Source organism: Tyto alba, unplaced genomic scaffold (assembly GCF_018691265.1).
Source record: "Tyto alba isolate M040663 unplaced genomic scaffold, T.alba_DEE_v4.0 Super-Scaffold_10, whole genome shotgun sequence".
Lineage (NCBI taxonomy): Eukaryota > Metazoa > Chordata > Aves > Strigiformes > Tytonidae > Tyto > Tyto alba.
Window position 1 is genome coordinate 24,567,435 of NW_024881262.1, and position 24,642 is coordinate 24,592,076.

Consider the following 24,642-nt stretch of genomic DNA (forward strand, 5'->3'; position numbering starts at 1 on the left):
TTTCTACTGTGGAGGTTGGATCTGCAGTGGACTATCTGGGAAATCTGAGAGCAACAACCAGCTTAGAGGAAGGACACAGAGGGGAAATGAAAAGTATTGAAAGATAAGTGAAAGTGTGGATCCTTAAGTATCTAGTGTGTCATCTGGCAAACAAAATATGAGGAAGAGGGTAACGAGTCAATCTGCATAAACCAGGAGAACAAAAGGTAATCACAGGTAAAGACAGAGTTATGCAAATACAAAGCCTCAAGGACAGAGGATTGGAAAGTGTATGTGGAGAAATTAGGGCTATAAAATTAGAAGGAGAAGTTATATATAGAAAATAAAGGAATGCTTGCAAGAAACTTCCACAGAAACCATAAGAAGCTAAATCCATTGTAGAAATACAGATCCTGTTTCAGAAAGGAGGAAGTCAGTGATTTGATGGGAAAAGGGCAAACCAAAGTAAAAGCACCAATTCCATCAGCTATTTGGCTTGAAAAAAGAAACCAGTTCCTAACCTTCCCAAAAGACGTACAGCTCGTACTGAAGATGCTTAGAAACACAGTAGGGGAGTTGGTCAAATAATTAAAATATTTTGAGCAAAAGAATTCTAGAATGAAGTAGAAGATAAAAACCAACACATACTAGGAGCATGGCGTGTCATTTTCCCTGCAAGGTGTAGTGATCCTAAGGAAGCTTCATGTCGCTGTGTTCCTCCCGGTGCTGGATCTTGTGAGCCTGTCCTGCCGTCCCTCCCGCGCAGGCGGTGGGGGCTGCCCCCCTGGCTGGGCGCTTCCCCCGCCGCCGCGCCGGTGGAACGGGGAGCCTGGGGCTGGGCAGGGGCTGGCAGCTGCTTCAGCGTCCGGGCGACAGGTAAAGTCCTCACAATTGCACTTACCATTCCCGCTTGTGTTCTGCATCATCATTTCAAGATAACCTCAGCCAGAAACTTGTCAAATTTATCTGAAAGACGGCTCCATGGGGAGCTGCAATGTCACAAATATAGGAGGAGGGGTGCGTGTATAGTTACAGAGCTGGCATGGCTATTCTAGGTACGGGCCATTTCAGGTATGAAAGTGCTTCCAGGCAACCTGAGAAACTTGATGGCAGAACAAACAAAAAGAAACTTGGAAGAAAAAAAAAATATCAAAAATGGAAAAAGGACTTCCAAAATGCTGTGTAGTTTGTGAGTGGAGTTACTCTGGGAAAGAGGAGGGGTGTCAGTCCCCACTTTGTGGGTACACATAGTCCAAAACTTACGCTCTGCGTGTTTCCATGTTCTTGAAGAGAGCCTTCCCCCCTTCATTTTATATATAAATATAGATATATATATACCAGGACCATTGGCATAAACAAGAAATACAAATATCAGTGTAAGTAAATGCAAGGTACTTCAAATAGAGAGAAAAACATAAAGGAATCTAGCAATATTGGTCCAATTCCCTAGTTAGAAAAGGTCTAGTCAGGAGAGACGTGAATAAAATTCTAAAAGCATTGTCAGTTCTTAACCATGTTGCATAAATTATGTATAGCTGTTCAGTTAAATTATTCTAATATTATACAGGTGACTTGTAAAGCAAGATGTGTTATGCAAAGGTTATTGTAAGGATCTGAATAAATACAGCAGAAGGAAAACTTCTGAGGGTGTCACTTGCTGCAGAAGGTTAGACGTCTGTTTTCTTTAGCTAAAAAAAGGATTTAAGAGTTGAATGGTACTACCTCCCTGAGTTGCAATACTTTCTGAAGAAACTAGAAGGGGGTAATGCATTGGGCCTTTTTGGATTTCTATGAAGTAGAGACAAAGGAAGAAGAAGCCAAAGAAAATGTCTGACAAAATTGAAGACAAATAAGTTCATTTTGCTTATTTATGCTGTGATATATGAATGCTAGATAAATGTGAAAAGAAGCAGCAAAAACAACTGCCAAATGCTTTTAAAAAGGAGCTAAGAGCATATGTGGAAGAAAATTAACCATAAATGTTGTCTCAAAGGAGAGGACCCACTTGGAATAAACATATATATGGCAGTTATGTCTAAAATTTGTTATGTTGCTATTGTTTTGTGAAATGACAGAACATCTGCTCAGTCACAAGGCACCAGTAAAATGCAGCTTTATGCCTAAAGCAATATGTCAGTCCCTAACAAAAAATGTATATAATAGGCTAAAAACAAAGGCGCATTGTCTTTTTCAGTTGTAGTCATTTCTGACCTAATAATGGTTTAGAAAGGATTTTTTATTTTTATTTTTGAAAAAAAAAATGAATGGAAGAATTGAGTCATTTATGTCTCTCTTCAAGATTAGGCTTTGTACATTATTTGTGCATAAGCTGGCAAAATGCTTTGTCTCTGCAAATCATATTTATGTCACTAAGGCACTTTTTAAAAGGCAACTACTTGTAAGTACCTTGAGAAAAGATCATGCTTAGCTTGCAATTTCTAAATGCAATATATAATCTGCCATTTTTTGATCACTGTGAAAACACCAGCAAGTGATTCGAGTGCTCACATGATGAGTGGATAGAAGTCAGATTTTACCTCAAAGCTGTCTTTTCAGAGAGGAAAAGCATTCACACTGAAATCCGTCATATAAAAAAGTAATTAACAATTCCCTCAGGAAACAATTGTGTGGGGTTTGTCTCTGAATGTTCCAAGAACACAACTTTTAAGTGGCTTTATTCAAAGAGTGTATTCTCTTAGATTTTCATTGTTGTGTTCACTGACCTGAAAAGTCTGAAACTGGTGCAAAATATAATTTTAAAACCTATTTTCTGATGAAATGAGTTTATTATCCTGCAGCTTGGAGTCTTCCCCTCAAATATACATGCACATATGACCCCTCAGAAAATAGACCAATCTATAAAATGGATTGAAATTGGCACTTTTATTTAATAGTTTTCACAGACCTAAACAGCTATTATTTAATTAATGTGTGGAAGTATTCAACTGGAACATGCCTTCATGAAAAACTATGAGAATAAATTTATATTCTAACATACCTGTGGTCAGAGTGATAATTAGGGTTAGACTCATCATAGAAAGCTCAGAGCTTGTGTGTCACATACTCTTTGAAGCCTCTGAAGTCTGAAGGACTCTTTTATGTGACTGGGAATGCCTGTGCTGCATCATGTATTAATAGGGGAGAAAGACAGCAACCATTCTCATATGACTTCTTCCTTCTCTGTAAAACCATACATCAGCAGAACATTTTTTTTAAATGTCACTTAAGGTTGGCACCTTTGCTGGAGTAAATAAAATGCATGCAGATAGTCATCTGTATCTGACTCAGAGCTGAATGGTAATATGTGATTTTTACCTTTCAGCTGAATCAGATATAGATACTAAAACTTTCCCACTGAAAGACTGTATAGTTTATCAAAAACCCTTTAGAGGTTTGTGAACCTGATCCAAAGCCTATTGCAGTTGGGAAAAATCCTGATTTGAGTCAGTTTTCAGTTGGGCTGTATAAATCTTATTGATCTAATTATATAACTTTTTCACAAATAATAAAAAATAATTGTCTTTCAGATGTGACAAAAACTTGAAGACTTAATTTTTAAGCTGTTAAGATTCCAGTCTTTTCTGGAATCTTAGGCAGCAGCTATTTTCTGCTTTGTGAAGGTAAAAATACAAGTCCCAGTGCCCAGCCTGCAACCCGCTGCAATTGTTTAACCAAAGCATCAATTCTCGGCATCAAGACACTGCACTCCCAGGCTGGAACTATTGTTCAGAGTTGCCAGAGATGTCTGGATGACATTATGCATCATCAGACAGAGCATAAGTCAGCAAAATAAGGCTTGTTTAACAGTAGGTTTTAAGGAATAATAGAAATGCCATGACTGACTCCAATCTCTGATTTCCAGTGTTAAATATGGGCAGGGGACTGTGATTCTCTCTACAGCCATCTATGGGGAAGCAGAAAGTTTTAGTGATTGGTGGCAGCAGCTTGGAGAATTGTTCAGGCTTTTTAACAGATCATGACTGTCTCCAAAGATGCCATGAACCTTCATATGACCTCCAGCTCCTCTGGTGGAGACCTCTCAGTCCCCTGAGAGGGGGGACTCAGCCACAAGGCACTACAGGCATTCCCTGCCCACGCCCATCTTCTGGACCTAGTAGAGCTTAATATAAAGTCAAGGTTAATGTCTTTTGTTACGATCTTCTTCTAAAGCGCCACCATCCTAGTCCATTCTGATTCAGTCTGTGCTATTTCAGTGCACTCTCAGAGCTTTGAGAAAGTTTTCTATGATTGTATGAAAAAAGATGGAGAAATGCTGACATACGCTTTGCTATTGTGCTGAAACAGTGATTTCACTGAAGTCAAGTGGTGGTAGCCAAAGGACAAGTGTTCCTTCAAAATTTGGAAAAGAGAAGGGTGCTAGATCACAAGTCGTTAGGCAATGGTGGCATTGCTTTCTCAACAGGGCTGCACAGTGTAGGTGGAGCTCCTCACTGAAGTGGCTACACTGCTTCATCTCCTGGAACGAGTTTATTTATAAATAAACCATTATCTCTGCACAAAGTTGGGCTCTGGTCCATCGTTCTTGGTGAATGGTAGCCACAGACAGAAAAGTCATTGGAAGATGTTGGGAAAGGGTATATGAGGTGAAAAGGGTTGGTAGGTCACACCTGAGTTTACTTTGAGTGGTAATGATGAACTTGTATATAACATTTCTGTGTAATTTGATGTCCCTCTCTACTGGCAAGCCAAGGAAGAGCTGGGTATGCCTTCATTAATATGGGCAGGAGATGCAGGTCTGGGCTACAGCTAATCCCTTTTTATAGTGAAGGCAGTAGGAACCCAGAAGTCTGTAAATTCTGCAGTGCAACATGTTGAAAAACTGAGATTGTTTCTTGGTCTTTGTCAAAGAAGTTGATGCACATTTGGTTCAAGTACTTCCTTCTTTTGAGCAGTGGTGAGGATTGAGCCATGGATGCTGAATGAAATAAAATTTTTGAAGAGGAGGAGTACCTTCACAGGCAGTAAATATTTCTGCTTTAACTGGCAAACAATCATTAAAAGGCTTTAGTTAAATTTTGTGTCCATTCTGGTCACGACTTAGCCATTTCTTTTCATTCTGAAGGATTATAACTAAGAATGAGTGAGTCTTCTCTAATATGGTCAGGACACAATAAATCTGCGTAAGAACAGAGTTATCTTTCTCCCTCACAGGCAATTTTTTCCAATCGTTTAACAAAATGTTGTTTTGTATTGCCATGACATCAGTCTTTACGCCTGTGAATAGCGAGGCTCAACATTAAGCAACTTGTTTATAAAAAACAGTCATGCAGTAACAATTAGAGAGTGTTTAATGTGCTTCCCCACTAGAGTCCATACCCTCTCCTCCCACTTACTGATCTTCCCACTGCAGTGTGAAGTTATTTGTGTCTTCAGGGTGAGCAAACAGATCTTTTCAGTGAAAGGGTGAAAAATTTCCTGAGTTCTGCCATATAGAAATTGGCATCTGTTGTTCTGTAGAACAGGATCTCTGCTGCACTGATCCAAGCATTTGTCAGCCCCAGAGTGAAGGATGGCAGCTCACGGTATCTGAAGAAGAAGGAGACTACCACACAAAGCTTCCCACTACAGAGAAATCGCTGCATCCGTCATCATCCTTTCAACCCAGTTAATACAGTTGTATTAGCCCCGTGCTCCAGTTCCTCCCCCAGCTCCCAGCCCACCTCCTTTTTAGTGTGAAATGTGTTTGAATCTTCAAAGTAGCTACATTTCAAAATACATCTTGAATTGATGTATAATCCCAGTCCTCTGGGATAAAGAAGATCACAAAGCCTGAAATGGATCTGCAATACTTTGGGGGGAAGATACTTGTGATGAAGGTATTGGATAGATCCAGAATCTGACTGACTTTGAGAAGCATTACAAAGTCTTTCCATTTGGTTAAAATATTTCCACATAACTAGAATAACAGGTCCTAATTGTACCTCATCATACCGTACAAGAAGAGCTAACATGAACAAGGTTTTCTTAGCTCTGAAAAGGAGACAAACAAGCTGCTGCACTTCAAAACAATGTTCACATGCATTGGAGGTTGAGTTTCAGCTGCGTGAGAGAAGCAGTCAGAAATACTGGAATGTCTCTTTCCATCACTTAAAAACAAAAACAACACCCCTGGTGTAATTTTCCAACAAGATTCAGAAAATAAATTGGTAGTCACTCACAAAATGGGGGGTGATAGGCATGGGAGAATAGAAACTCGATAGTATCCAGGGCAACTTAGCCAGCTTGTGAAAAAATCTCTTCTGACTCAGGGTATTTCCCTATCACTGGGCTATAGGGGAAGCTGAGCTGTTGGGGCTTTTCTCTGCAGAAGCTGTCTCGCCTTCTCTAATACCCTGAAGCACCCTTTGCAGTAGCAAAAACTAATAGAAGCTGTTGAGGAGGGTGGCCGCCAAAGAATGTGGAGCCCCTCAGTTCTGAAATGTTGTACAAAAATGGCACAGCTCCAACAGGAGAGGTGCCATGTAGCTCAGCAAGCACGTGCTTCTTTCAGGTGTGGGGGACAGGTTCAAGTTTCTCCTGAATCATCCTTCCTTGACAAATTCCCTATAACAGAATATATTAGTCTAAGGCAGTTACTTCATTTCTTATCAAATAGTGCTGCTCTTGTTGTTCCCTGGATAGGCTGGGTTTAGATTCGCTGAAAATGAAATGGTATTTTTAATTTTTTTGAACTACGAGCAAACTGAAAAATCATTTATTCCCACAGCACTAATAGTATGCAACTGCTCATGGTGACAGAAGGAGAAAGAGTTATCCAAAGGTCAAAAAGATGCGTTTGGGGAGTAAATGTGTTGTTATAGCAAGTGTGACCTAGTATGATGCATTTAAATTTATTTTAGAGGAGGCTTTCTTATTCTGTACTCAGTCCAATAAATATATTACAAGTGAAATTTAATGAACAACTTGCACTTGGTACAGAAGTCTTAAATGACACTGTCTTAAAAATCATATCCAGGGTCCAGGGTTTCCAAGTGACCAAGCCCATAATGGAAATAGCAAATACCCTCAACTCTTCAGAGGTTGTCAAATATATTGTGGTCTTCAATTGTAAATAACCCAAAATAAGTACTGAGACGTCTGGCAGATTGTACCATCATTAAGCAGTGATCTCCAAACTGTGGTTTGCAACAGGAAAAACTACAGGGCCAGAGCTTCCTGTGATGATATTGGTAGATGTGGTGTTTTTAATTAAAAGTTTGATGATGAGTGTCCCTGGTCATCTGTGGTGGAAAAGATTTGATGGCATATTCCCTTATTCCAAAATAATTGGATGTCACTGCCAGAAAAAACCTCCAACTTGAGGAGCAGTGCTTGAAAGTGAATGAGAAAAAGCTTGTTGCTTTATAAGCCCAGCTTGGTCACCAGAGGTAGGAATAGTGAAAATATTCTGACCATTGATGTTTTTTCATTTCTTCCATTTTAGCTGGATGCTGAGAAGGCAAAATTAAAACTGGAAAGATGGGCTTCCCGAGACGCTGGCAGTGGGGGTGGAAGTGAAGAGCTGGAGTCAAGTGGGGATTGTGATGATGAGGATGGCTGTCAAGGATCCGGTGACAGGATTCACAGAGCAGGTAAATACAGTTTCTATAGACACAAACAGAGCTCAGAAATTCATAATGTCACAATTAGGTGGACAGAGCTAAGACTTGCACTGCTTGAATTACTGTCAAAATCCTACTAAATTCAAAGGATTTTAATCTTAATCTTTGAAGACCTGCAGTAAAAATAGAATGATACAGACAGTAAACCAATATAATTTAACACTTGGTGTGCAGAGAAAAGACTTTAAGTTTAGAGTGAATAATATCTACAATGAAATCTAGATCACAGAGATACTAGAAGAGCCTTCCTAGATAAGGTGGGCTCTTCAAATAAATAGAAAATTAATGCCCTTATAGGTTGTGCTAAGTGTTAACATAAATATTTATTGGTTGCATAATGACACTGAAGGATGATCCAAACAGTTAGCTGAAAGTATATATTCTTGAAAATAGACATGAAGTGTTGGGTTTTACTAAGTGGTGACCTTCTGGTTAAACAAAAATTTTTGATAGTCTCAGATATACATTCTGTGGTATTTATTCATGAAATTACATGGATAACATGTCATCAAATGTAGAATCAGCATCAGAATCTAACAATTTCCACCAAAATATGGGTGATTTAATATGCAGTTAAGTCCTTACTATAGTAAGTCAATAAAAAGTAAGATGTTTCCTTCTAAATACTTGATATTTTTGGTTTATCTTCTCTGGCAGTTCGGATTCTTTTCAGCTCATCAAAATGTAACTGCTTTAATTACTATAGTGGGTGTAAATATAATTCTGTTTGGATGTGCCTGTATATGAAATACAGGTAGAATAGTGTTGAAAAATAATGCTCATTAAGATGGCTGGTGTTTAAGAACTCAGGTAAGTTTTAAACCGCTGCCTCATTCTCTGGAATAAACAAGTGTCTCTCTCTTGTCCCTTTACCACTAAGTTTGAGACTGGGAAAAGGTATCCCATATTCGAGTAAAACTTGCAAACAAGCTGTGGTTAGTCTGTAGTCAAGATTTCAGTTGTTCCTATTATGAATATTTGTTCTGGAAAACAGAGCTTAAACATGTAGTTTGAAATGTGTGCAAAATGCTAGATTTAGTTTGCAGTAACAGCTTATAAATACCTGAAATTTAATTTGCATTGGTGAGCTGTATGATCAAGATACCTGAGGTACCTTGAGCACAGGGACAGTATTTTAAAAAATTATTCAATAATTGTGACTAACAGCTCAAGATTTTCACCATCTACTCACCAATGTTTCTGAACAGAAGAACTTTGATACAATGTTCTTTTAAAACTATTTACTTAACTTTTTTTTCCTGTTTATTGTTTTATATACATAAGCAATGAAAAGACTTCTATATATTTTGGGCCCTGGGGATTTGTGAGTGTAAATACTTTAATATGCTTTCCTCTCTGTGTAGAATGATACAAACAAAAGCCAGGTGCTAACTACACTGATGAACAATTAAACTATTAATACACTGCTTTGGGAGGATGTGTATGCATGCTTACATGGACAATGGCAGATTTCAGGTGTTCGAAAATAAAAACTTGAATGCTTTCGAGACTTGACTTACAGCTGGCTTAATAATGGAAAACTACTTAATGTATCTTTTTTTCCTTTTTTGCAATCTATTTAATTAAAATATTTTATGCTGATATCATCCTGGATTTAAAAGAACTATATTTATATAACTAGCTGTTTCAGAATTTAGGAGGGTTTATATCCAATTAAAAAGGTAATTACAGTTAATTTTAGCAAATGGTCTTGATTCATAGCAGTAAGAATAAGTATTTCATTGTGTGACAATAGTAATGCTGTTTCATAATTAGCTTTAAAATATTGTACTGTATACAAGCCACTAGCAATAAATCTGTTTTGCATATCTGGATACAATTAAGAGATAAAATGGAGTAATCTCATTATAGAGTTCCTTTGCTTTAATAGAATGTTAAAGAAATAAACATCAGATTAGTTGAATTTCCTCTTGCTATGTGTCTGTAAGATGGTGTTTCTAATTGGACAGCTTGTGAATTTGTTATATTTCCTAAACTTAAAACCTGTCAGGTACATCTGACCATTATTTTGTAGAAGTGGAACGTGACAACACTGACTATTCCTTACTTGCTTTTGAAGTACACAGCGAATTGAGACATTAATTGAAGCTAAAGCTAAATCCCAAATATACCCCCTATTTGAAGCTTAGTAAAGTCAGTGGGAGTATTCTTACTATGGCAGGTTTGGATGAGACATAAATGATAGCTATAAAATGCCACCAGTCTCATTGGTGCATGTTGTAGCATGCAGTCATACAGTAGAACAAAAGGAATAACAAAAGGAATAAAAAAAGGAATAAAAGCCTTTCAAAACATAAACTTTTTGGCAGAGCAGTCATGCTTTTAACAACAGGTCCACGGAAGAGAGAAAAGAGAGGAAAGGATTTCAATGTCAACCTCTAAAATGCTGAATTTAGAATGCAGTAAAAATGTACTACATCTGTTATTTATTTGAAACTTATATGAAAACAATATTTACAATTTATGTGTTGAGAGACCTGCTTTGAGCATCACAAAAGACTCATATTGCTTTTAAATAGTTTCTGCAAACCTACTAAATGCTCATTCCTTTCCACCTCCCAGGAAAAAAACCCACACCTTTTTATTAACAATAAATTTCTAGGACTTTCATCAATATCTGGGTTACCATCCTCAAAACATTTCTGTTCATAACTATTAAAAGATCTCTCAGACATTGCCATCTCCCCAGTTTGCTTTTCCAAACTGCTAACAGAAGGCCAGGCTCCTGGGTTTTAGATTTCGGCATGTAATGGGTAGGTAAACACAGAAATGGTTCTGTGCTTGTACATTCCAGCCAGGTCCATTGCACATATCCTTTTCTCCATTTTATTTTTTTTTTTGGTTGGGGATTGCTGGCTGTGCATTTCAGCTCATCTTGCAATGGATAATAAAATCCTGTCCTTTTGTTTGTCACCTTCTAGACTTTGAGAATCATTTCTGCGTATCAGTTAATCATTTTATTTTATGTTTTCAATTAAGATACGTGGCTATCTATTATTTAGGGCTGGGGTTTTGTTTACTTTTGCTACAAATAAGTCTTTGCTTGCCAAATTCATTGTTATCTAAAAAGATCACCACTTACTCCTATAATCATAACGGGCTTAATTAGCTTTTCTATATCATGTGTGTTTATCCAAATGATTTCATACGAACAAGATAAACAAATTCTCAGGAAACCAGCCTTCTTTTAGGAAACTATGAACGGTAGAAGATACTTTAAAATGTCATATTCTCACAGTCCTTACCAATTACCACAAGTATCTCTTCTTGGGGAAAGCTGTGGAAACAGCACTGTTTCTCAGGCAGACCCATGTGTCATTTGTTGGCAAGTACCAACTTTTTCATGACAACATCTGTTAATCATCTTTGAAGAAAGCTTTGTTAGGAGAGATTTAAGAAGAGGAAAGCAAGCCATGTAAATATTGAGCACGGATGGGGAAGTTGCTCTGCGATTTGCACTGCTTCAGTCCTGCAGGTTCCTAGGCAGAAGGGCAAAGCGGCAGCTTAGCTTGAGCCTAGCTCAGTGCTGTGTGTTCGTGTAAGCACAGTCTTAAATGAACTTCAATCACAAAATGAGTCGACTGATGTAAGTGCTTATTCTCAAACCCTTACTGGACCGTGAAGGGGGGAGGTGGTGGTGTGGAGAGGAACAGGGACTGCTCAGTGCCTTGCAGCATCAAGCCACGGGAATATTTACTAAGAGAGGGATTAGCATCCTGCCACTTGTGAAAAGACAGAACAGCAACAGATTCACATTGTGTTCTGCCTCTCCTCTGTTCAGAGAAAAGGAAAACTGTTTCAGTCTGTTCAGTGAAATGTGGGAAGGAAGTTAGTGCAGGGGATTTCCCGTTCCCAGCTGTGCTGCACAGCTGTATGTTGTGATGAGGCCCCACGCAAGCAGTGGCAATCAACATTAGATCTCTGTTCGGGGAAATCATCAGGTGATTAGCCATTAAACAAAGTTTAGCGGAAATGTTTAGACCACAGGCAGGTACCTGGGTATTTTGAAAGCCCAAAGGTGCCTATATAGAGCTCTAGGCTTTGTGGAAGTTTTGGAGCACTGGGTTGAAGGAAGCTTCTGCTGACAGCACCTCTCGGCATGGGTCCCTATGCACACCAGTCTGCGATGGGAAGAGCACAGGTATTCCTGGGCTTACTCACTAGCATGTGTCACTGTACTTCATAGGAAGCTGTATATTTTGCACAGCCAGTGTAAGACATAAATTAATCCAAGCTTCTTTCTAGAGGAGCCTGATACAATACCGTGCCAAGTTGCAGAGAGTGTAGCTAGTGCTGGACTATAGCTGTCCTCTTGCTGGCAAGGCAGACAAACAGCACAAGTTAAGGAAAACATGTATTTTAGCCTACCCTTGGGCCTTCCTCCACTGAACAGAATAGACAAAGGCAAAATATCTGATGTACATGAACAGCAGTCTTTGCACCAGATTTACCCCACTGTGGGTATAATCTATATATGGGTCAACAGACTCAGCCTTCAGATGGGGCGTATATTAACCCCACTCCTTCTGACATGCCTTGAAACTTTAGATCGTTGGGAAAGAGAGATGTGGATTTTACCTTTCCCCTGGCTGGCTGGTTGCTCCACACAGCAATGGGCTTCTGCTTTGTCCCCATTCCAAAAGCAGTGGGTTTCCATGGAATAACAAGAAGGGCCTGACCAGTGCTGACCCTTAGACACAGCAGATTTTAAACAATACTTTAAAATCATATCTGTCAGTGCAGGCATTCAATAAACGAACACATCCAGTGACATCCCAGCCAGACTTTGAACATGACTATGTGTCGAATGTGCTTTATTACTGCGATTTTTGCCAAATGCTTATCTAATCCCATTAACAGTTTTCTTCTGTACTTCTTCCTACTTCTTTCATGAAGCTCCCTCCCTTTAATAAGAACTTTCTGATTTCAGATGTCTCAGTCAAATATCCTGTTTCTTGTCACATTTCAGTGCCCGAGTGGGAGCCTATAACAAATTTACTTTGTTAGCACATTCAAATGACGTGATTCTAGCCCTTGGCTTTCTTCTTGGCTGTTTAGGCACTCCACAGGTTCAGTGCATCTTTCTGCTCTAGACACAGTATCAGAAGAGATTATCCTGGTCGTCGGTTTCTTCTTCAGGGCAAATGAAAAGGATATGTTTTTGCCCCAGAACGCCTTTATAAGTGCAGACAAGTAAATTTTCTTCTTCCTTAATGTCTTCTGTCTGATCTGTATCTGCTCTCAACAGCTATGGAAAGTTAATGTATTTTTCTCACTGCTCATGAATGTTTTCATTATCAGTTTTTTCTTCTTAATATCAAGATTCTTTTATCCTTTATTATGTTATCATACTCTCAGCTTGTCTGTCTTTTCTAGGCATCAAGATTAGTGTATGAGCTGTCGTTTTAATCATACTTCATTTCAATTCACCATGCTACAGGATGCACTTACACATGTATTTATCCAAATATGTAATTGTACAGCTGCTGATTTTGTAATTATTAGTACAAAACATTAATATTCTGAGATCATAATATCAGCTGGCAGTCAGCCACACTCATCAACTTCTCATCGCCACATGTCTTTACTTTCCTCACAGATGATCCTAGCTCACAGAAATACTGTATTTTCAGTGTCTTCCATCTTCCTGCCTAGAGAAACCTCTCCGTCATGCCTCATCCCCATCCCACTGCCTTGCATAGCCATTTTTCTACATCCTTTGTTGCACAAGACATTTTATCTCCATCTCTGTTTTAAGAGAGCCTATAAATTCCTTTATTGCCCTTAGCATAAATGCTTATTCTATCCAAAAAAACACTACAATAACAATTTAAGCCCTTGTATAAGGCTGATTTTTAAGAAAGCTCAGTAGTTTCAAAGCTTTATATTTGTCATTTGGGGTGGTAGGTGGAGATGAGCCTCTGTCAGCAGGAGCATAAGCAAACCCTGCCAGAGGGCCTTCAGCACGAGTGGGTAGAAGGGGGTGGTAGTTCCACAGCCACAAATTTCTGGCTTTGGCTTCTGTTGCAGAGATAGTTTGGGAAGAGATATGAGAGCAAAGAAAACCAAAAGAACCCTATTAATCAGGGTGAAAATTACAGATTTTGATTGATGCTAACTGAATTTGGTAGGATCTGATCCTGAGATGAGTTACTTTGGACCTGTGGTGTTGTCACACTGTTATCTCATGGCTACACTTTGCGAAGCATTTCTCTGGGTGACAGTGACATTTCCTGTGGCCTCTGTTCTGTGCAAATGGGATCAGAGGGCAGCTGAGAGGGGCTTCTGAGAAGGGGAGAGGAAGAGAGAGCATTGCGGGGAGAGGGAACAAAGAGAGAGAGAGAGAGAGAGAAAGGGAGAAAGAAAAAGAGAAAGAGAGAAAGAAAGGGGTTTCCCCAGTTCTCTATCCCTGATTAAATCTATTTTATAATCTACTGAGTCAGGGATAAGGTATTATGTGTCATTTTGGTGTCCTTCATTACACAATATAATTTAAACTGAAATGCATATGAGAAGAAGAGTATAATCATTCCTAATCCTTCCTCAGCCTCAGCATTTACATGACAATTTGACACGTAAAGGAAAGGGATTTCAGTTCCTTCAGACTTTTACTCCTAGACCTGAGGTGAAAGAATGCCCAGTACCATCATCTCTCCTGCTCGGATCCATACAAGACAGGAGATTTTGCCAAGTTGTGTAAATGACTTTCTGCCTGACCAAATAAACACATCCCTTGTAGGAATTTCTCCTAACGCTAATCAGAGCAGTAGCTAGAGGAACAACAGATCAAGTACCAGCTCTGTGACTCTCTGAACAACTTTGGTACTGTCTTGGGTACCTTCAAATAGCTAAAAAGGTAATTGGGGAAACGTAATTTTTCCATTTCACCAGAGAAATGTAAATTGCAGCACATTTTTGATCATTTTAGCACCGTTTAGACAAAATTAAAAGGTAAAAGCATTTTAGTTGCTTAGGGTAGAAAGCCTTCCAATGCACTGTTCCATAAGGGGAAATTAAACATTGGAGAGATCAAGATAAAGACATTTGGGTCTTAACTGTTTGCAGTAGTTCTGTATAAGCAGTCATCAGAGACTGCATTGTAGATCACTGAAGGGTAACATGCTTTTACCAACTTTCTATTAAAAATATTACCAGTAATCAATGTCCTTTGAATGTACTTATTACAGCAGAACAAGTTTTACTAACTTTGTCAGCAATATTTTATCCAGTTAATTTCCACAGGAGCAACTTGGTGTGTACATGTATTGCTGAGATGTGTTTTGAAAACAGTTCTAAACTGAAAACTCATTGATCTGATTTTCCAGTGGATTCCCACTCACCAGCATTTCTCACGTTTTAATAAAATGGACTTTTTTTTTAAACAAAAATTTCCCAAAGCTGAATGGCCCCAAACAGGAACAACATAGACCACAAAAAGCATGAATAAAAAGAGGCAGCTTGGTATGTGATGGCTAAAACTATGAGAAAGAGAAGCTTCCAGGAAAAATTGCCTTACTAAACACATGAAGCAGAACATACTTCTCGCTTCAGATCGAGAGCAGTCTGCAGGTAGATACTTTGACCCCACACTCATAATGCCTGCCTCTGTGAACGTCATTTGCAAGCATCAGACTGGCACCCAGAGTTTAGAGGCCAAGCTAAATGGAGAGTAAAACTGATCCTCCCCAAGTAACTCTCATGAGCCGTGTGATTTAGATCCTTCTGACAAGAAATTCACTTAAGAGCTCTACTATCTCGGTCATGCCAAGTAGTGATAGGATAAATGTGAAGGCTAAGGCAATTGCCCCCCAAAATGCCATAAAGCCAGAATTAATTAAGAGAAGTTAACAACGAAAGGTCCTTCAAATTACTTAAAAAAAGATAACTTGTATAAATTAATGGAAGTTCAGTTTAAAATGCTAATGCCATTGCACTATAAGTTATCGAAACAATCCTGCAAGCCTAAGGAGAGCATTCACCGGTGAGCTGGGCTTCGTGCCACGCAAGGGCACGCTTACCTGGCCCCAGGGAAGTGCCAGGGGTGTTAGTGCCCACCCCGTGCGCTGTGCTGTGCCGCGGCACCTCTGCGTGCCCCTCCTCCTCCTCGCGAGCACCGGCGGCTCACCGCTGAAAGCAGGAGGAGACCGAGGAACTAAACACAGTGAATCACTGCGCCATCTAAACCCCACGCTGGCCTGAAGCATTTGCCATGCTACTTTCTTTTAGGATTTTAGTAATATCCAGAGCTCTGTCTGTGAGAATCAATGTGTTTGCACGTGGGGATATCTGGAGGAAAAAAACGCACACATTTCTCCAAGGAAGGAAGATAGTAAAAGCAAACCTAGGACCTTGTTTATTCCAAAGGTAAATTATTTCAGGTTCATAAATTACTGCAACCTTAAGGGCTTTAAGAAACCCTCTGTCTTCTCTCATCACATACAACAAGTGAAAGGCAGACAGTGCAGCTGTTTGGCAGTGGAAATAGAACCCAAAGTCACTGACAAATGAAAATACAGTTTATGTTTCTCCCTGCTGCCACCTTCCCTTGTTTTATGATTCATGAGGAAAGCCTAAGCAGTCTGTGTTCTTTTAAAGGAGGAAAAGAATTGCTTTGGTTTGTTTCCCCTCCCTCCCTCGCTTGAACGAATGTTTCTTGGGGGTGTTTGGTCCTTGCTTTTAGGGAGAAAATGAATTGAGTACACCAGGTATGCATTTTGAGGTTTTCTATTCCTTGATTGTCCATTTTAAGGTATAATAATACTCCTTAAAAGAGTGCTGTTGTGCCTGAAGCCAACAGATATGCTATCAGAATGTCTCAGCTGAGAAATTTAGGATCAAAACAATACCCTGAAAGAAAGCACAGTTTAGTTTTACAGTAACAGAGAGCACGGTACAAATGCTCTGTATTCTACACTCAATTTACTACAAGAAGAACAGAACTTCAGGCTGAAGTATGTGATATATCAACAGGATCATGAATTTATAGGGCTAGATCTAACTGCCTGGAGATCAAGGTACTTATAATAACTTGAACCAGCTGATGATCTTGCATGTAGTTAGATACCTTCCTTGAAAAGAGTTCAAAGACTAGACACATTATTCCTCAGCAGGTGATTTTGCATCTGATTTATCCCACAGTGTCTCCTGTCTACTGGATTTTAAGAGTGTTTATTTCTGTCCTTCGATCCTGAAAGCAGTTAAGTAATATTTCCCTGAAATGTAACACTTTCCAGGATGGACAGGACAGTTGACACCTTTCCGAGGCATTTTAGAGCGTTGTGCAGATTCAGTGAGGCTATAATGCCATCTGCTAGCCCCAAGCCCAGGAACTGGATATAACTTGCAGAACAGCGAATTTAGAAACCTATTTGTTTCTACATGACATTCCGGAGTGTGGGGAGTGAATCTGTGCAAACAGGGTGAAGTATCTAAATTACGGATTACTAAGAGTCTTCATTGTAGTTCTCAGTGATGGCAAAGTCATCTGGATACAGCATCCTACAGCGCCTCTTCTAACACTGCTTTTAGTCTGGTTTCCTTCACTTGTGTCACTTAATTAGCCCTCATGTACGGTCGTATCAGAAACTTTTCTTTTTCTGAATTGCATCTCTATTCCTAGTTCGGGTGCCTGAATATCACAATCAGAAAGAGTTTACTGTCCTTCTCTTCCTGTCTTTTAGGATTTAGACTGATTTTCTAACATTCTTTAAGCTGTCTTCTTTAATCAGTCTCTCAACCCCTCTATTGTGCTTGTTCTTCTGTCAATGTCTAGTAGTTTGTCAAGCCGAATTTGAATTACTGCTGAAATAAAATACCATAAGGAACCAACCAAACTTTGAATATGACTAAATGATATTTTGAAATTAAGAGAACTTTATTTTTTTTATCTCTTGGGGTATCTTGTGTCACATTAGACTTTGTTCATCTTCTAAAGAAACACTTCTGTCAAGTTTTCAAACTAGTCTTCATTTCAGCAAGATTCAAGTCCATTTCCTATTTTAATGCTTTCTGAAAAGATGTGCATTCTGGATCTAGATATAATTTGCACAAGCAAACCTACTTTGTACAAGTGACCTACATGGGTAGCAGCATTGCTCAGAAAGGGGTGAGACCCAGCTGTCTGGTGCTTTTTAGAAGAAACGTAATTAGCATTTTGGAAGAGGTGAAAGCAACAGCTGTATATTCTGGTGAGCAAACATCTACTTCTGAATAACCAGATAGTATGATTTCTGGCACTGTGCAGATCATAAACTGTCATTTGAAGTCCAGATGAATCATGAATACTAAACAGTGATGATGCAGGTAGCATATGAGAGTAATAACTGTTCTTTCAAACTTTATTCATTTTAGTTGTAAAAATCATTAAGCATTCTCAAAATCACAGTTGTAGCCCATTTACCATTGAATTGTTGTCCACAGTTAGCAGTTAATTCACAGTGATAAGCAGGATTAGATCAGTATGGGCAATGACAAACCCTTTGAATCACTAGAACGTAGGTGCACTGAAACCAGCTGATGAAGGGGGTGAAATTCCATATTGTGCATGCCCAAAGCTTAGCTGTTATTTGCACAGAGAACCTCAGAAATTCTCAGCTTTCGAAACTGTGTAACATTCTTCTCAAATTAAAGAGATTAATTTGCCATTGCAGTATAGAAACTTCCAACTGATAAATCATCATCTGATATTTATAGCCCCAAATTAAGACTGGTGACTCAGACACTGCTGACCATTTAGTACTGAAGTCCTAATAATCCAATCTGGACCAGTAGGGAAAGGAATAGCTTTCTGATATGAAGTCAGACAAGTAATTTCCTATTTAAAATTTGATTAGATAAAATCTTTTGAACATGTGCTTGTAAAAGAACAGCCTGTTTAAATATGTATACTGCTGCGGCACATGCAGTACACATGCAGTACAACTAAAGCCCGCACAAAGAACATTTGCACTAACCTGAACATGCTGGGGGAGGCATAGTGCCCAGGGCTAACCTGCAACAGGATAAAGCTCTTACGCAATGGAAACCTTAGAGTGGATGTGGAAATGCAGTTTTCATCTGATAAAAAAGCACAAACTTGTTTTTATATTGAAAAGGTATATTTTTTCCAAAATAGAAACATTTGGTAATATATGCAATTGGAAGAACATTAATTTGAGGGGATATTTTTGTAGGTTTTTAATACAAAAGGAAAAAATGTAGATTCAAGCTGGTAATATTTTGCCACCTGTAGAAAAACTTAGTCTTTAAAGCCATTTGATAAGCTTGATATTTTCAGCCAGAAAGCTCTTGATTTAAAGGCATTGTATTACAGAATTCAGGAGACGGAATAAAGGCCAGAAAAACCAAGATGGGGGAGTTTGGCTTAATTCTGACTAGTAATCATCACTGGGAATTTTGCCTTTGACTTAATGAGATAACAGTTTGATCCAAGAAATGAAGGCTTAGATCCTGCTGCCCCTCCTCCATGCCGCGCAGGGCCGTGTCTGAGGCGTGACGCTTCTGCCTGAGAGGCTGCCTGCAAAGTTACCGCTCAGGATAAACTGCAGTGATGAGCCTGGCCTGTGCCAAAACACAGAAAATGACATTGTTTCAGGTTAAAGAACAGTGACACTGTCTTTTTCTCGTATCCTGATTTATATCATTTACAGAGGTCATGGCAGCATTTCAAAATCAGCTATTGATAATAAAGCATGCTGTCAAAACTGGGATACAGTCCCATTTCAAATTAAAGTACAGAGTCCCATTACAACAGTTTAGTACAATTGTAGCCAAGCTGGAACATTTTATCACTAATCATAAAAAGAACTCACAGAATAGTCATGGGAATTTAAATATTCATGTTAATTTCACATATTTTAAAAAATTATTATTTTTGAAAGTGACCAACTACTCATGTTCACTGGAAGTTAGTTTTTCTCTCTTCATGGGTTTTTTAATTTTTTATTAAAGCCACAGCATTTTTTTTTTTTTTTTGAGTCTGTAGTGTGAAAAACAGTCATGTATACCAGGCAGCCTGGTAAATATCTGCTGCATTTGCGATTATTCCACTGACCATAGGTGGGGGAATTTGTCCTGGAATTTTCTTGCCTTATCCCTGAGGGTGGGTTCTCTGCTACACTCCTCCTCCCAGGTAGGAAAAGCTGTTTCCATTCAGTTCTCCTGGCAGAAACTGTTTGTTTGGGTTGAGGGCAGGGATGCTACTGCCTGCCACAGCTCTTCCCCAGCATCGTCTGTGTGGGACCACCACCGTCCCTGGGGGTTTCATAAATCCCTCCAAGTTATGAACTGAAGCATGAAACCATCCGAGGTGCTGCCTGGGTTTTGCTTTTCCAAAGCTGAGGTAAAACCTTGAGCATCAACAGAGGGTCCCAGCCATGAGCCCTAGAATCACATTCAGTTCATATCTGGAGGCTTTTCTTGCAGTTGCAGAGCAATTCTTTGACTGGTGCTATCATATCTTTATATGTTTTTCCCTTCAGACAAGGATGTGTGTGGCATTGCCCGGTAAGAAAACCTTTTAAAGAACCTAACCTATTGATGTCCAGTCATTGCATCCACAGATTCTGTAGTTGTACAGGGAAGATCTCTCTCCTTCTCCCTCTCTCACACACATACACACGCACACCCGGCCCAGAAGCACTCACTGGTGTAACTGGTGTATGTTGCTCCTGGTGGCCTGTGGAATTTTCATAGAGCAGAGTGTTTCCTGCTCAGGTCCCTCAGTGCTCAGAGGGGATTCCTGCACTAGTGAGCAGCACGTGAGATTCCTCTGAAAACAGCATCCGGGCGTGACTCTGTCCCGTTCCCAGTGAATCTGTTGGTTATACAGCCCTACCCAGCTGAGTAGGAAAGTACTGACTGTCTCCAGGCTGCTTTAAGGCTTTGACTCACTTGACATAAACTCCACATGGATATCATGAACTGGAAAGAGCTTAATCAAAAAACCTCACTTTAGTCATATTCCAAGGTCCTGTGACATCTCAACAGATCCTTGACAGCTTGTCAGTAAATGAAAAAGCTGCATGACACTAATGGGGACACAACAGTGGTTCAGTATCGTACCCGAATGCATCACCAGAAAATGCCCAGTGGGAGTCTCCCCATTAATCCAAAAAAACTCGGGTAGTCAATGTCCATCCATGAGACTGAAAACACACAATCCTTTTGATTTAATGCACAAGCCTAGGTACTGTCAGCTGAACTTCCTACTTTAAAATCAGTTTGCATACTCTTTGTCAAGCAAATTTGCATAATCTGTGTCACAACAAAAATTGGAAGTGTGTTGTATCAAAGAAGATTTGAAATGAATTTTTTAAACTGCAGATAAATCATAAACTTATTTTTGCAAACTATATGAAAATATATTGCAAACTATAAAGAAGTCTACTCAAAGGAGCAAATACACAACCACAGAAAATATTTTTATATCTGTATAAATACACTGAAACCCCATCAATCTGCAGAATACATCAAAAGAAGGTTTTATAAGAAATAAGCAAATTATAAATTCCTAGAGTGACAATTTTCTTCCACAGATTATGCAAACATTATGTATGCCTCAAGTAAAGTTGCATTTTATTAAAAATGTAACTCATGATAAAATAGATGTAACATTTGAATAGCAATTTAGAATTTATATTATTCTTACCTTATAAAATAATATTGAAAAAATGAATTGAGCTAACACAAGTGTATTCAATATGCATGAAATTTCTATTTAGTCTATAAAATGCAGAGTGGATAGATAGTAGCCATTTCCCAGTACTGTAATTACTGTGTCACCATTTGGAAAGCATTTATGTAAAGTACAATACTTCTGATTAACCGCATACAAACTCTCTGCATCTTGTTAAAAATCAAATCATTAATTTCAAATCCTTTATGTTGTGCTGATATTGATGAGTGCAATGTAATCCATCACTACTTTTATTTTATATAATCCAACACAATCCCTTCTGTATGTGTTCTTTTTAGACAGACTTATGTATTATACACATTAATATTGTAATTTTTAAAAAGCAGCAGTCTGTTATAAAAAATGAATTCTTCTTTAGTTGTCCCCTCATGCTGCAAAGAAGGCTTGAACACTGGCACAGGCATGTCTTTTCTTGAGGGTTCTTTGTCCTTTTTTGCAGGTATGTGCATTGAGTTTGATGGAGGTTACTTTTCTATGTTTGCTGTACTTCCCTGAAAGAGCCTTCATGTTAAATCTTGGCAATGATCCCTTTTCCATACTGGTCATAGCAGTTTGAAGCTAGAGAAACGCTAGCAAGTTTAGAAGGTAAACAGTCAAAATAAAAATACTGCCCTAGCGAGCATTCCGGTTCCCTACTCTTTTCGTTTCATTCATGCCTCACACACCTCTCATTGATTTCTGAGATTTGGGATGTGGTCATAAATTAACTTTGGAGACGGAAGGCTTTCCCTTGCTAGTCTCTTCTCTGGGATCTGCCCCTCTCCCCTGCGGGAGCAGGCTGCCCATTCCCGCCCTTCTCAGAGCTGCGGGCTGGTGGCGGCCTGCACGGTGCCCAGCCGCGCCTGGTCTGCCACAGCCACGTCAGTGTGGCATTAGTGATCCTGAACTAGCTGATCGTAGCCCTCAGCGAGGCTTAATGGCACGGCGGCACAGCCGTGTTAAGCCCCAGCAGTGCCTGTTGGTGTTGGTGTGGGGCATGGCAAAGTAGGCTCACAACTGCCTGCAACAGCATGTCTCTCCACCTTGCGTTTGCAAAATAAGAAGATATGTAATCTGTTTTCTCCTGGGGTCTCGCGTAACTCACGGTTATCGTAAGTGTGTAATACACAGACTACATTAACACTGCTGTCTTGGAATGTAAGCCTTTTGTTCTTGGAAGGTGTTAAGATATTATGAGCTTAAGGAGATTTGTCCTGAAAAGAATTTAGAGAAAACTGCCCAATGTTAATGCCTTAAAATGCCCATCATCAAATGCATGACTGCTAAACTCTCAGGCAGTATGTGGTAATGTAATAACTGATGAATGCGTGGGAAGCTCACACCTTTTTCTTGAAAGTACTATATTAATACTCTTTTTAAAAATTCTTCATTAGGCTAAGGTAGTGCACAGGTGTTATTCAATGCTAAGGAAAACTGGTTGTTATAGGTTGTAGATAAATTTAATTTGATTACTGCCTTATTTTAATTGAATACTTTTTAGGAAAAAATATACAAACATGATGAAATTAAATTACTACAGTTTAATAATACAGTGCACCAAGAGGAATACTTTGTTTGCCTTATTTTTAACATATTTATTAGTGTTGGAGACTTGAATACTGTAACTGAACAAAACAGAAGTATAATTTCAAAATGGACAACAGAAGTAATTTCCCAGAGATCCAAATTGTGCATATAAATTAACAAAGCCTCTACATGAGAACTGGTCAGATACTTTTAATATTATTTAGCTGCTAAACCAGCTGTATGTACAGTAAACCAGCTACATGGCTGCAATCATCTTTTTTCCTGTTCAATGTAATAGCTTGTAAAATAATGTTAGGAGTAAACTTCAGGAAGTGGAGAGATGCATGTGGTTAGGGCTTTCTTGGGGGCTTCAGTTTTGACAGTTTTTTCAGGGAGAAAATTATTTGATCTGTTGGCTAGAACCAGATGTGTGAGCATGTGTGGATTAATGGCATTGAGAATGGTTACATTTTGAATACTGTCTGAAACTATCAAGACTGTAAGATTGGGGGGGAGTATATTTCTGTTTAATTAAATAAATCACCTTTGAGCTGACTATACTGAGTTTCAGATCAGCTCCTTTGAGTAGCCAGAGGTGTTAAACACCTGTGGCATTTTTTAGATCCACAGGGTAGTTCTAATTCAGCGTGGAACAGTCCCCAAACAGAGGTACAAAGTGTTTGTTTTCTCTCCAGCACCAGATAACTGTGGAGCCCCTAACCCCATGATCCTTCTGAAACAACATTCTCCTTCACCTGTGAAGTGGTAGTAGTAGTAGTCTATGGAGAACTCCTGCAGACATTGTTTCTCATAATTTCTCATGGAAATTGGTGAGAAATACTAATAATGAGAATAAATATTGCTAAGGTCTCTTCTTGTTCAACCCTAGATCTTCCCTTTACTACAGTCAGTCAAAAAATTCCAGACTCTTAATATGCCAAGATGTTAATGTAGCTCCACAGGATCTGTCATCCTAGTTAACATCAGCTAAGTACCTGCTTTCAGTATTTTCATCTTTTGAATATGTATTTAAAAAATCACACAAGTTTTCAATATAGTAGTATATTAGCAAAAAAGTTAATTGCTGTATATAATAAAGAACGTATATTGGTATTATGTGCTCTATTAAAATAAAATTATCTCCAAATTTCAATAATACTTATTTTAAAATTTAAAACAGTTCATCTTTGATGATGAACAGACATGGCCCCTTGCCAAAAGAACAATCAGATTTTCTGCTGCAGAATATATAGAAAATCATAACAAACTTAATTACCTGTACTACTGCTAAAGGCCCTTCATATCTTAGCACTCCTGAGATTTAGCAGATTATATCACATCTTTCTGATTAACAATTCTGAGAAATTAAACATTCTGACTTACTGAAATTTAAAAAAAAATAAGATTCCATTTTAAAAGAAGACAGGATGTGAACAGCCTCAATTTAAAACAGTGTAATGGCTTACAATAAATGTTTAAACCTGAGTGTATTTTCTCAAACTATATGAATTGTTTGTGCCATGTGAATAAATACCAGCATAGTTTTAATTTTATTAAATCTCTCATCTCTTCAACCTTTCTTAGAAGTGACTACGTCAGCCTGAGATGATAATGATGATGATGATTATTATTATTACTATTGTTATTATTACTATTTTTAGGTTTTTCTCACAGGGAACTTAGTACAATGATCCCTTTTCACAATTTCTAGATATCAAGAATCCATGCAGTATTCAAAATCTGTTATTTTTATCTGAAATTATTGGGCACTTTTGTCATATACGTGCGTTTTAGGATCTCAGAAATCTCAAATTTAAT

The 24,642-nt window shown here is 38.7% G+C and overlaps 1 protein-coding gene across 2 annotated transcripts in view; it reads left to right on the plus strand.

Annotated features, from left to right (window-relative positions):
- The window catches only part of LOC104360696 (glypican-5), a 385,048-nt gene that overhangs the window by 280,763 nt on the left and 79,643 nt on the right, over positions 1–24,642 (plus strand). For both annotated transcript variants that reach the window (XM_042799165.1, XM_042799171.1), the window contains one exon: positions 7,424–7,571. In XM_042799165.1, the coding sequence (XP_042655099.1) occupies positions 7,424–7,571 (148 nt within the window). The remainder of the gene's footprint in view (positions 1–7,423; positions 7,572–24,642) is intronic.